Genomic DNA, 15,017 nt, shown 5'->3' on the forward strand with positions numbered 1-15,017 from the left:
CGATTTTGAATGACCGTAAATTGAAATTGAATGAAATAGCAGACAATCTAAAGATATCAACTGAACATGTACATCATATCATTAACGATTATTTGGGTATGAGAAAGCTCTGTGCAACGTGGGCGCCGCGCGAGCTCACTTTTAACTAAAAACAACGACGGGTTGATGATTGGGGGCAGTGTTTGAAGATAATCAAGCGTAATAAACCCGAGTTTTTGATTTCACTCGGAAGTCCAATCGACGGTCATCTGAGTGGATACACGATGAATCCGTTCCAAAGCGTGGGAAAACGCACTCAGTCGGCTGGCAAGGTTATGGCGTCTGTATTTTGGGATGCGCATGGAATAATTTTCATTGACCGTTTGAAGGACGAATTTGCCGAAAAACGGGCGCATTTGAAGAAAAAGAAAGTGCTGCTTCACCAAGGCAATGCACAGTGTCACAAGTCAGTGAAAACGATGGCAAAAAGCCATGAATTGGGCTTTGACCTCCTTCCTCATCCACCGTATTCTCTAGATCTGGTCCCCAGCGACTATTTCCTGTTCTCAGATCTCAAAAGAATGCTCGCTGGAAAGAAATTATCGTCGAATGAAGAGGTGATCGACGAAACTGAGGCCTATTTTGAAGCAAAACAAATCGTATTACAAAAATAGTATCGAAAAGTTGAGTGTCGCTATAAGTATCACTCTTGAAGGGAATTATGTTGTAAACTAATTTTGCCAAAAAAATGTATTTTACTGTGGTAGGCCGGGGACTTGTTATTTTATAGACCTAATAAAAGTTAAAAAAAAAAGAAATATCATCAAATGTAATGTTTTAATGTATTAATTAGTATCGTAGTTACTATCAGCTTTGTAGAAGTAAACTTTTATTAATCATGTGCTAAACATTAGTATATGCATCTTAAAATTATCACCTTGCAGTTTTGATAACACAACTTAAAGATAACACAAGTATTCTACTGTTAAGTATTTTGTACTTCACTTATTTTACTATATTTCGTAGCTAGTGTGTCTGGAATAGTAATAGAGTTCTATTATTCTTTTTAAAATTATTATTTACTGACATTAACTAAATTATAATTACATGAATGAAGTAAACAACGATAGTAACAATACTTCCTTTCATCATATATCAAGTACTTATGTGTAACCGAAGTAGAAATTTAATCATAGATCATGTCTTAATAATTTAATATAGAACGAGTTGATTATGAGGAAATCTGAGTTGTTTATCTTGATATATCTCTCTAAATAAACTTAAATAAGGTTGATATAAAAAATATTTTTAACAAATTAAACCGATTTCGAAAAATAACTAAGGAACTTACTAAAAATTAAAAAATAATCAAACTTAGATTTTTAACAAAAAAAAAGTTTTAAATAAAATATATACATAATAATCGTTGTAATAACGAAATAAATATAAACACACCTTATATAACCTATCTACGACACGTATTTTATAATCTACTATATACACACAATTTAGCTTAATACCTGCCTAAACGTATTTATCTATTTACAATATTACTTTAATTACTACCAACTATAGCAACAAAGAACAACTAAAGGTTATAAATTGTTGTTGTTTCATTGTTTGATTTCATTAATTGTTATTGTTTTAATAAAAATGACTGTAATTTTAACCCATCCTGCCCACTACAAAAATAACTACTGTGGCAATATATGCAGACGATACAGCAATCTCTCATCCCATGAGGATCCAGTCACAGCATCAATAAACCTACAAACCCACCTGGAGCAAATGCAGTTATGGTTGAAGACATGGCGCATTAAAGCCAATGAAACAAAATCCACGCATATAACGTTTACCCTGCGTAGAAGAACATATCCACCAGTGAATATCAATCATCGTCAACTCCCCCAAGCAGAGCATGTTAAATATCTTGGTATGCACTTAGATCGACGCCTAACCTGGAAGAAGCACATACTCTCTAAACGGAAACAACTGGGACTAAAATTATATCAGATGTATTGGCTCATCGGGCACAAATCCAAGTTATCATTAGATAATAAGGTATTGCTGTATGAGTCTATACTCAAGCCCATTTGGGCATATGGAATCCAAGTATGGGGTACCGCTAGCAAATCTAATATATCCATCATTCAACGGTTCCAAAATAAGGTGTTGCATGGTCCGTACTATATTTCAAATAAAGGGATACAACGCGATATTCCTCTAGAACCTATAACGATAGTAATTCAACGTGTTTGTGTGAAGTACTTCGAAAGAGTGTCAGTGCATCCCAATGTACTTGCTAATCAGCTAAATATGTGACGTGACAGTGAAGTGCGTAGACTAAAACGTTTAACACCACCTGATCTGATTACTGGACATATGTAGACTTTAGAATAAGCTTTGGAATGAGACTAATTAATTAAGATAATATTTTATACAGAAGATTGCTTAATGAAGTGATTTTCTACATGCCATGTATATATAATATAGACATAAGAAATACTTATTGTCAATAGGGCAGATTGTGGAATCACGAAGAGTAATAAAATTTTTTTAACCCATCAAGAAAACAAGAACATTTAAAAAAATACGTTTTGTTGTACAGTGTAATAATAAATAAACCCTAGTATTTTAACTTTTATTAAATGAAGTTGTAATGTTCTCAATCTCATCGTTTAATCTTAAGACGGCGCTTTCTTGAGCTATGATTCTAGAGATTGCCATGTCTGAATATTCATTACATGAAAATTATGCTGCGCATCTTTATTTTCTCGATTTACGCTTTCAAGCCATCAACGGAGCAGTCTTTGAACTTACGGTAAGCCACATTTGCATCCGCTATATCTTGTAAGGAAGCCGTCGTCTTTTTCAGTAATTAAAACGGGCTTTGCCAGAAATCCAGTCGTTATTCACTTGACACTTACGCCGGTTTTTGTTTCAGGAGTGTAACGGGCCGATATTGGACATTCGGTTTTCCTTTGTTCGTGTTTGTGAAACAGATGAGATGGTCTAGTGACGCATGTTGCAATAAGAGATGGTGGTAAGTATCTGCACCCGATATTGTAATTTTGTTTACTGTATTGGAATATACATTAATTTTAAAGCATTTAGAACACATGGTGTTACTGTGTATTGATTAAACCAACGTCATGTTGAAGCCTCACTTTGGTAAGTGCCATTTCGCTGAAGTGTGAACAAAATCATTTTTCAGTGCGTTGAAAATGTCTCAATTTGCATTGAGTAAATCGCATTTGCGGGAAGCTTTGCTTTTAAAAAAGTCAACCATGCATTATAGATTTTAACATGTATAGTATGTACATGTAAGAGTTTCAACGTTTTAAAAGTAGTGATTCTCATACCGAAGGCAAATAGCTTTCTGGACAGCCAACAAAAGTTGAAGATTTGACGGCATTTGCTATAAATGGGGATTGCTACCGACTACAGTTGATGCATTTCCAGTTTCCAACGTAATTGTAAATAAAGTACCAGAATTCCTAAACGTAAATGTAAAGGCTTCAAATAAAAAACTCCTTTAAAACTAATTTATAGGCATATAGTTACTAGATGTAGAGGTTAATAATTTTTGTTTTTCTTTAGAAGTGGCGTTGAACACAAATAGACGCGCGTTAATGTCAACTAATTTAGATCGAGTATAGTTAACAATATCGAAATGCTTACTGTATATTGTAAATATATGTGTATTAAATACATATATTTATAACCAAACTAAAATATTTCAATAGCGATAATGTACGAATATTGTGTTTATATTAACACAATGCTTTCATTATTGAGTGTTTACGTTATCGAGTGTCTGCTATATTTGTTTTTAAAAAATTATATTTACAGCTTTTATAAAAAAACATTTTAAATTTATGGCTAAATGATGGATATTAGTGGGACGCACTACTTTTGTTTAATTGTATACAGTGCCAATCAACAAAATACTTTTATCAGTTTTAGTATTATATTTAAATGGTTGAAATTTGGTTAAAGGCATTTTAGTTTTTGATAACTGGTCACATTTACAATTTAATTGTCCAATTATTTTGTTTGTTTCCAATTTATTTTAGCTCCGAGTCAGTAAATGATGATGGAAAATGTTTTTATTAATATGTACTATACCGATTTTCTCCTTTTCCCAAAGTGGAAAATGGTCCTAATACATGCAAACACCCAATAGTATGTTAACTATTCTAATGCTATTACATAAATGATTAAAAAAATAAGAAAAAGGAATACTTGTTGTTGCTTACTATGTTTCTATGACGTCCCATATTATGGTTAGCGCTTAAAAAGCAAACTGAATGGCTTTTACACTGAACTATTGCCGATATTTCGTCGCATCAGTTTAACAATAACATTATACAAAAATATCTGATTATTTTAAAAAAATATATGAAAACTTTGAACGAGCCCTTGAAATCTGATGGTTCCCCCTTCCTCCATCAGATCCTGACTTGGTTCTAATGGGACCACCTCGGAATTGCACTCTTTCGAATAAAAAAGAAATTTTGAATTTTGAAAATCGGTCCATAATTGACGGGGAAATCGGCGAATATATTTAAAAAATATATACAGCCAAACATAGAACCTCCTCCTTTTTTGAAAGTCGGTTAATAAGAAATACACAATGCCTATTGGGTAAATTGTTGTATCACTAAGGACAATTATTAAAAAATAACAAAACATTTTAACAGACAGCTATTTAGTGACCTTATGTTTTCAAACGTTTTTACTTCAATTTTTATCGAAATATTTGTTTGAAAATATGTCCGCTTTGCCTTTCAATTTCCTCAGAGCCTCACCCATCAACGCCGGCGGGATTTTTGATCTTATTTTATCCCATATGCATCCGCAAGCTCACCTCCCCCATTCCAACTTATAAAACACTTTAGCTCCTTATCGAAAACCCATTCCGAGGAAAAACGCCGATTCTCCGTCCTGCGAGGAGCGATTTCGTTCTAATATTGTTTTCCCATTTTCTGCACGATATCGGCATAAACTGTTACTAGCCGGAATTCGCAGGAGGAAAAATAGAAAAAAAGAAACGCCAGGGACGGGAACACGATGGGATCTGGTGACTAAGCAAAATATGGATTTACGTGGGAAAAACGTGTGCCTGGAAAATGGCAAAACTCCGCGCCCCAGGGAGAGGGGACGTTTTTTTTCCCCCGTTTGGGATGAAAAATTACGGGCAAAATAGGTTGTTTGTCAAGCGAGGCGACAGAGCTATACCCGATACAGTTAATTTGTAATATGTCAAAAGGGGTTAGTATGCGATCATACTTCATCAGAAAATATAGAAGAAAATTGTTGTCGCGGAAATATGCTACTTTTTCACGTACATTCTTAGTGAATATTACGTCTTCATTTTGTTGTTAATCCAGTTAGTTCTGTCCGATTTGTTTTGTATTCTTTTTCAAATACTATTCTATAGCCCGTTCAATAAAACAGTGAACTAACGTCATCTAAATTGATCACGTCAAAATGTTGCCGCATCAAATCTGAGTTTTAGTTCATTTTAGCTCTCACATATAACTAATGTTACCAAATTTTATTTATTTTAACATTATAACAGATGGGGCAAAACTCTCACTACCATTTTGATTACGCGCCATTTTGCTTATGTGACGTTTAGTTCAGTTTCGCTTTAACCATTGTGTTGTGCAGATGTCCAAATTCTATTGTGGATAAAAATACGCCACAAAAACGAGCAGACATAGTGATAATATTTATTGAAAATAATCGTTCCATTATTACCACTCAGCGGAAATTGCGTCAACAATATCCTAATCGTCCAGTGCCTCACAAAACTACAATTTATCATTTACCTGTGAATTTTTGACAATACGGTACGATAGCAGACAGGCCTCATTCTGGAAGATAACGGACGTCTCGTAACACTCAAAATATGTCTCTGGTGCGCCGTAGTGTTACAGAGTTGTGCCATAAACATCAATTCGGAGACGTGATTCCTAGTTACACATTTCTGCATGCAGTGTCAGGTGAATTTTGGAAACTGATTTGAAAATGTTCCCGTACAAAATTCATTTAGTCCAAAAATTGCTACCGAGAGATCAACAAGTTGAGTAGAGTAATGCAATCATAAGGATGTTTGGTAAAATTGAAAATGTTTCGTGTAAATTGATGATGAGCCCATTTAATTCTCAGTGGCCACATCAATAAACACAACAGTCAGTTTTTAGGAACACAGAATCCTCAATTAATTCATGGAGCATCATTTCATCCATTAAAAGCAACCGTATGGTATGGTATTTATTATGGAAACATTATTGGTTCCTATTTTTTTTGACCAAGGTGTTGCAATTATTGTTACTTCTTGTTAATTCAATTATTGAATGATGTTTTCCCACGAAAACTAATTTCCCGAAGTGGCGATTTAGCATGGCCAGACAGATCTCCGGGTTTAACAGCACCAGACCTTTTCTTATAGGGTTTTTTAAAATCAAAAGTGTATGTGAATAAGCCCCAAACGATTCAACATCTTAAGGACAATATCCATCACGAAATTGAAGAAATTCAGCCTCAGATGTTGAAGGATGTCAAATTATATCGGCTCTATTTAAGGAATTTATCAATCATAACGAAAAAATGCAAAGACCAAATAAACTTTATATTTACTGGCTTACATTTCTATGCCAACGTTATGGAAATAACAGAAAATCATATAAATGATTGCTACTTTTGTTCAATGAATTTTCACTAAAAATGCAAACAAATCGCACAGAATAAATATCCAGGTGTATCATCAGTGTCGAAGCCACTTCTACGTACGGATTCATGGTCAATTTGTCTGGGTATAACTATTTCCAAAATTGTAATTTGAAAAAATCAGACAAATTGTATTTGTAGAACTTGATATTTGAAAAGTAATGGCTGACGCAAAGTTTACAACGTATTTAACGTCTGATGACATTGTTCACATTCACATCTTGATTTATTCCTTACACATATTTGGACGACACAGGCGACGAGCAAGGATAGCGGCTACACCAAGATATGGCGAAAATCGAAAGGTTATACCAATGATTTCGGGACGAAGGCATGATGAATTTTCTGTATATGTCACAAAACTATATTATTATTTTTGTATTGTTTAGGCTCGGCATCGACTTTAATTGACGAAATTCGACTTTAGATCAGTTCAGCAATAACATTATACACCAATACCTGATTATTTTAGATAAAAAATATGTGAAAATATTGTACGTTCCTTTGAAAGTTGAGGTTTTGCCTCCTTCCCCCGTCAGATCCTAACTGGGTTCCAATAGGACCACATCGGAAGTGCACTCTTTCGAATAAAAAAAGAATTTTGAACATTGGGTCCATAATTGACGGAGAAATTGGCGAACATAGAACCTCGTCATTTTTTGAAGTCGATTAAAAAAGTCAAATAATTAATTTATTATATATCTCGAGAACTAGAACCAATTTTGAATAACGGTCTGCTGATTTGGATTTAGGCCCTCAGTTTACCAAACAGTTTTTCATTTCTCCGGTCCAAAACTGTGTATAATTGTGCTATTAAATATTGAATTACGATTTTATTGTGATAATTCTATTTATTACAGTTAAACACCGAGTGGGCCCAAGTCGAAGTCATAGATCTCATAAACGACGGCTCCGGCCTGGCCTTCGGCATCATAGGCGGCAGAAGCACTGGGGTCGTAGTGAAGACTATCCTTCCTGGAGGTGTAGCAGACAGGGTGAGTCTTTTTCTATAACATTTGCATTACATTTGTCACATAATAAGTCTAGTATGAATTATATTATATGTCTAAAATTTCAAGGATATATCGTAAGGTTACTATTCTTCTCATCACAGTATGACCCCTATCGAATTCTGTACAAAAATACGTATTTATATTTGAATAGATATTATTAATCAGTTATATTTTACATATTTACTTAATTGGTATCTAATATTTAGGTTAAAATAATTCAATAATTCCAAAATATTGGGTTTCTTTTTCAAGTAACAATGAAGTTGATGCATGATGATGATTAGTCTTTTTTACGATATATGGACAAATACGTCCTTCAACCGGTAAAAAGCCTAGCACCTTAGCCAATGATTGTTTTATATGATGTAGTCGTACAGAAGCGACAACCAATCGATCAATTATGTATCTTGATTGCCGCTAACAAATCTTTATGCCATCCATCCATCACTTTTTGGATCTTTCCATGCACGCTGTTGAAAAATGAATATACTTTCAAAATAATACATACGCTATGCAATTTACTGTTGTTCTTGGGATATCAGCAGTCTAGAGCATATACAGGAATGGCCCTAAGGTCCTACCCTTTGGAACTCCAAATAGATTTAAGTGTTGAGAATGCCCCTTTATGTGAGACTTTAAATTTTCTTTCGAAAAGATATGATTCCAGCAATCGACAGCAGTAATTCCACGATAGGAAGTTGCTCATTTTCTAGATTAATTCCAAATGTCATACCCGGTCAAAAGCTTGTGAGACGTCCAGGAATATTGCAGGTCAATATTTGTTTTCTCTGAATGTTTTTTCAACAATCGCTGTTACTTTGTGCCCTTGGTCGACTGTTGAGTGGTTATTTCAAAATCCAAACTGGAAGTCTGCTATTTCGATGAATGTTACGGTTCTAAAAAATGGAGAGATTATATTCTAGAATCATCAGTTGAATTGTTATCCAGTATTTCTTTCTTTTTTATTATACCTAGTTGTTATTATAATATTGTTTTTTTATTGTTTTATAGAATTTATTATACTTTTTATAGCTTATTTAATGGATAGAAATACCGTTTTATTAAATATATAAATTCACCCAAAATTGTTCATAAACTACAAAAGCAACTTCTGTTCTAAGATCATATTGCGAATAAATGAATATTTATGGGTTTACTTTAAATCCACTTTATTGACTTTTTGAATTTCTCTATATGAATATTATTCCGGAAATATTTTATTATAGAATGCCAACGCAAGCATGGTTTATTGTAAAAACTTTTTGTTCTATTGAAACGCCATATTTGAGTAATGAAAATATAGGGTGTATTATTTGTTTATTAGTTTCGCCAACTGCAAGTTGAAGCTAGTAAAACAGTATTTTTAAAAGAGTATCGTTTCCCTACGACAGTTTTTTTTAAAGATGTCTTTTAATGTGCATTATATTAATGTAAAATTATTTTTTATCAATTATATAATATAATAGGTTAATAATAATATATTTATTTTATCAATTTGGTAACGATATAGAGAGAAAGACCTAATACCAACACACAGTTTGGGTTTATTAACAAGTATTCAACAATTGACTAGGTCCACAGAATAACAGATGTTATTGAAAAAGCCTATGAAAGTAAAAAAAGGAAAGTAAACCTGGCAAATAAAGTGGATGTTGAAATAATTCGTATTTCATTTTGCTGAAATAATAATATTTTTTTAAGATGTCTTTTAATGTGCATTATATTAATGTAATTTTTTTTCAATATAATCAATATCCTTCAATATAATATATTAATAATAATATATTTACGTTTTACTTTTGAACATGTAATGACACTAAATTTACCCAAAACATCTTACATTAATTAACAATAATACACATACTGCGATAACACATAGAGATTCCATATTACAGAGCGCGTGGGGATGTTACGGGGGTCGCCAGGAGAGGGTCTTTATGTCTGTAACATCAGCCTCCTTACGTTCGGAGATGGGGTTGGAGAGGGTGCCTTCGGTAGTGTACTGATGTACTTCATCAGGGGTTAATTATGGCTTTTCGAGTCGATCGATAACCCGCAATACACTATATTTAATTGATATATTTAGGTATGTAAGAAGCAATCCAGTTTTTTAATATTTAAAAGGTGAAACCTCGTATTCTCGGAAATTACATTTATTCATCAGAGAATCATTCTTAGAAAGAACATTTTATCAACGCTTTAACGGTTCTGAAGCAAAAGGAAACAAAAAAAATATACTAAACGCTGTTTTAATCGATAATGAAAGCAATAATTAGCCAGACTAATGAAGAGAAATATATAAAAGATCTGCTAATAAGTCCTTGGCCTAAATAATAAAAGAGCTTTTAGGTAAAATTCAACTTTATTCATTAAGATATTCGTCGTCAAGGGTTATAAATTCAGTCCAGTTTTCCATTATTTTTTTAATATAATGCTTTTTTCATTTTCATAGGGTAATTTTTGTTTTCTTTCAAAATAGGTTTCAGTTTAGATAATAAGATTTTTATTTGCGGTTGTATATAAATTCGAGTAGTCACCACCGACCAGATCTGGGTTATAAAGTGGATGGCAAAACAATTTGAAGCGCAATTGTGAATGTATAGTGTATTATTTTGCTGAAATAACACTTCACTGATATTATTTGTTACATCACGCTTCTGTCAACTTCAATATATATACAATAATAATCGACAAAAACCTATTTTGAACTTTTTTGATGTTTTTTTAGAACCACTGCGTTTAAAGCCACTATATCATCTTCTAGCCTTTTTTGATGATTAAAGCTTATTAAAGTCATTGCTTTGCTTGAACAGATAGCGCATATATCGTTTGAAGGTTATCATGATACAATAACCACATGAGCTATCGTTTGTTATCAAGAAACGCAGCGGTGCCATCAGTACTGTAGGAGCAGTAGCAGTATACTCAATAAATAATAATAAATAGGGCATTGGAATATAAGATAAAAGTTGAAAAGTTAGTTTTGAATGACTGTTGAACAGAGATGAACTCACTGTGACTCTTTTAAGTGACAGCTTTACCAGTGACGGTTAGACAGGAACAAATAATAACCGGAAATGAAAACAGAACGCGGTGCTTAGCTCTTAGCATCTCCACCAGCTCAAGAACAAACGTTTTCAGAAGATCTTGAGCTGAGTTGTTATTTGTGGAAGGATTGAGATATGAAGTGCTTGATTTCTGGAGTGTCAGTTTCCTGTGAATTAGATTATTTCTGACAAATCATGGAGCGTTTACGATTCTCCTGAGGATCTTATTTTGGAAAACTTTTATGAAGCCGTTTCATCTGGTTGGGCGTAACAAACTTGAAGTAAACATTAGATCCCCAGACGGGTACGGACCGAATTAACATCTTGTAAAATATACATTTGATGGAGATGGGGGTCTGCTAGAAGGGCAGATCAGAGAAGATAGCAGGTTTTCTATTCCCGAACCTTTCTGGATATGTGAATGACAACCCAACCGTCGGTCGAATTGGAGATCTAGTTACTTGACGTTATCCAGCCATGGACTTGTTGCGGTATAGATCTTAAGTTGCGCGTAATTCTTCTTATGGAAAATGATGGCCTGGATTTTCAGGGGTTTGATTTGCAACATCCAGAATTTGAACCACTGGCCCGCATGATCTGCTGCTTCTGTAAACGTTCTGGAATGGAAACCTCGAGCCTGAAGGCTGTGAAGAAAGCAATGTCATCGTAAAATGCGACGTCAACGTGCTCTTTTCTCGGCAGATCTGAAGAAAGGGATTAAATAAGACTGGGACCAGCGGGGAACCCTGAGGCACGCCAGAGTCGTGATAGTAAACGGCGTAGAATAAAAAGTTTAACACCATCCGATCTGATTATGGAGCATATATAGACTTTAGAATAAGACTAACTAATTAAGATAATATTTTACACAAGAAATCAATTAGTGAAGTTATATTATATACATGTCATGCATATAATATAAACATAAAACATTCTTGTGGCTCATTGTGCAGATTATTGAACCACTAAGAGTAATATTATATATTTTTTTATTATTTAATTGTTACATTGTTACTAGTCGTTTCCGTCTAACCTACAATTTGTCATTTTGATAACTTAAATCTAGGTATATAAGTAGGAGGATCCATCGGCCCTATCTCAGTCTCTGGTGAAGTAATGTTTATACATGTCACTGCTGTATTTTTATTTTATGCACGTCATTACACAACACTACACAAGATCAGATGGTTTGATTCTTTTGAGCCTGTGTCCTGTTCTGGTGGTATCTAAAAACTGCAATACTTTAATATTCTCATGAGAATGAAGTCTTTCCTCATGCCCCCTTGCAATTCTCTTGATTTCTTAACTGACTGTGGGTATCTGAAGGTCTCGATGTAGGTAATCAGTCCTATAGTATTTAGGTGCACCCATAATATCTCTCAGGATTTGTTGTGAAAGATTTGTATTCCATAATTGTACTCCGTATGTCCATATAGGTTTCAATATTTGCTTATATAATAGCAATTAATGATCTACTGATAATTGTAATTTTTTTCCAATTAGCCAGTACATGTTCCTATATTTCAATTCCAGTTCTCTTCTTTTCTTCTTTATATGTTTCTTCCAGCGAAGTTTTGCATCAAGATTCACTCCAAGATATTTAGCGTTGTTGCTATATGGAATGAGAGTATTATTTAATGTTATTGGTGCTTGTACGGTCTGTTTATAGGTGAACTGCACATGTACAGATTTACTTTCATTAATTCTTATTTTCCAAGCTTGTGTCCAGTTATTTATATTGTCTCTTGCCTGTTGTAATTTTCGTGAGGCTTCTTCACTACTGTCTCCGACAGCTATAATCGCACTATCATCAGCAAATGTAGCCATTAATATTCTCCATTTGTGGTATATCACAAGTGTAGAGTAGATAAAGCATTGGTTCCAGTACACTTCCTTGTGGTACACCTGCTTTAGCTTCTGTAAGAATAATAATAAAAAAATATCCTGTTCTGTGGGGTTTTTAAAGTTTCCTCTATTAATAACATTCCGGATATGATTTATTGTAAGACACCGACAAAAACGTAATTTATTATTAAAACGAAAGCCGAAATTATATCCCGCGTTATTTATGACGATCGACATTTTATTTTATACATTTTCCCGCAATACATCACGTTTCTCGATAGAGAAAACTATATAAAACAAGAGCTCGGACGTTTATTATAAAACAAACATTACCGTCACAAATGATATATCGATTTTTACTATAAAATTCAACGTTTAACAAACACCGATTATTTTATGGCCAATAAGAAAATCCCCCCTTCCCCCCGCGCTATCTTTCACTCGCCTGTTTTTCTTTTTCGGACGTTCGCAAGGCGAATCCAGCGAAAGTTCACCGGCTAGTTTTCAAAATAATCCAACGGCTCTCCGAATTACTCTTTCGTCTTTGAAGTTTGACCTTGTTTTCCTATACGATTCATTACGGCGGAAAGATTTTTCCAGCTCCGTTTCTACACACACTTGTTTTCGATCGGCACGCCTGAATGTGCTGCGGATAATGGGCGAACTATTTTTAGAGGCAAAGTTTCGAAATTACTTTTTCGTGTTACAGCGGGTCATATTTGATTGTTGTTGTTGCCGGGTTATTGGGAAATTAATTGCGTTTCTCTTATCGTCGGGTTTAAAAGGGAATATTGGCGGAAGCTGCTAGCTTTTCTCAACTCAATTTTTGAAACGCGATTCTTTATGAGGTTCTTTTGCACAAATTTATCAATTTGGCGACGATACCAATTACCAACTAACAGCAATAATACCAACACACCAGTTTGGGTGTATTAACAAGCATTCAACAATTGACCAGATCCATAGAATAACAGATGTCATTGAAAAAGCCTACGAAAGTAAAAAAGTATGCTCAGCTATATTCTTAGATGTAGCACAAGTCTTGGATAAGGTTTGGCATGAAGGCCTTGTTCATTAACTACAGAAAATGTTACTAAAACAACACACCGAACTAACAAACTAAACCGTATATTACAACCAGAATGTTTAGAGTCAAACAAGAAGAAGCTTACTCTACAATAAACGAAGCTAAAGCAGGTGTACCACAAGGTAGTGTACTGGGACCAATACTTTATCTACTCTACACTTGTGATATACCACAAAAGAATATTGCGATGGGTACTTTTGCTGATGATACTGCGATTATAGCTGTTGGAGGCAATAATGAAGAAGCCTCAGGAAAATTACAACAGGAAAGTGACAATATAAATAATTGGACACAAGCTGGGAAAATAAGAATTAATGAAAGTAAATCTGTACATGTGCAGTTCACCTATAAACAGACCGTACAAGCACCAATAACATTAAATAATACTATATCATAAGGAACATGTAAAGAAGAAAAGAAAAGAACTGGAATTGAAATATAGAAAAATGTACTGGCTAATTGGAAGAAAATCACAATTATCAGTACATAATAAAGTGCTATTATATACTGAAACCTATGTACGACATACGACATAGGACATACGGAGTTCCATTATGGGGATGTTCTGCAAAGAGTAATATAAATAAAATACAAATTTTTCAGAACAAAGTCCTGAGAGGTATTGTGGGCGTACTCAAATACTATATGACTGATTACCTACATCGAGACCTTCAGATACCCACGGTCAGTCATCAGAGAATATTGCAGTATTGCAGCTTTTGGATACCACCAGAACAGGACACAGACTCAAAAGAATCAAACCTTCTGATCTTGTGTAGTGTTGTGTAGTGAGGTGCATATAATAGAAAATACAGCAGTGACATGCATAAACATTATATTATCAGAGACTGAGATAGTGCCGATGGGTCCTCCTAGTTATATACCTAGATTTAAGTTATCATAGAGACAAATTGTAGGTTGGACGGAAACGACTAGTAACAATGTAATAATTAAATAATAAAAAAAAAATTGGTGGCGATATTAACAGATTTCGGCTAACTATAAGTAGGACAGACCGAATCACTTAATCGGGATTTTGTTTAAATCAGCGTAGGGTCGATTAAAAGAAAAAAAATTAGCCAGTTGTTTATTTATTTGACTGCATATTAGGAGCAAAATATTGTAGCAAAACCGTTGTTTACTATAGTCTATCCAATAAAGTAGTGAACTCACGTCATGTAAATTTATGACGTCGCAATGTTGCCGCATTTAAGTTTGACTTTTAGTTTATTTTGGCTTTGATGTATAACAAGATTCTAATGTAAGTAAAATAATGAAACAAAGATGTTATAATATATAATTTATTTT

General features: G+C 33.9%; 1 protein-coding gene across 8 annotated transcripts in view; it reads left to right on the forward strand.

The window, feature by feature from the left end:
- Positions 1-15,017, forward strand: part of LOC143195633 (multiple PDZ domain protein) — a 197,867-nt gene that overhangs the window by 10,583 nt on the left and 172,267 nt on the right. For all 8 annotated transcript variants that reach the window (XM_076402925.1, XM_076402926.1, XM_076402928.1 and 5 more), the window contains exons 2-3: positions 2,924-3,022; positions 7,578-7,712. In XM_076402925.1, coding sequence (XP_076259040.1) covers positions 3,017-3,022; positions 7,578-7,712 — 141 coding nt within the window. In that variant the 5' untranslated portion in view covers positions 2,924-3,016. The remainder of the gene's footprint in view (positions 1-2,923; positions 3,023-7,577; positions 7,713-15,017) is intronic.

The sequence above is a fragment of the Rhynchophorus ferrugineus genome, unplaced genomic scaffold (genome assembly GCF_030347505.1).
Source record: "Rhynchophorus ferrugineus isolate W39M unplaced genomic scaffold, kcgeb_rfMv2 rfM4, whole genome shotgun sequence".
Taxonomy (NCBI): domain Eukaryota; kingdom Metazoa; phylum Arthropoda; class Insecta; order Coleoptera; family Curculionidae; genus Rhynchophorus; species Rhynchophorus ferrugineus.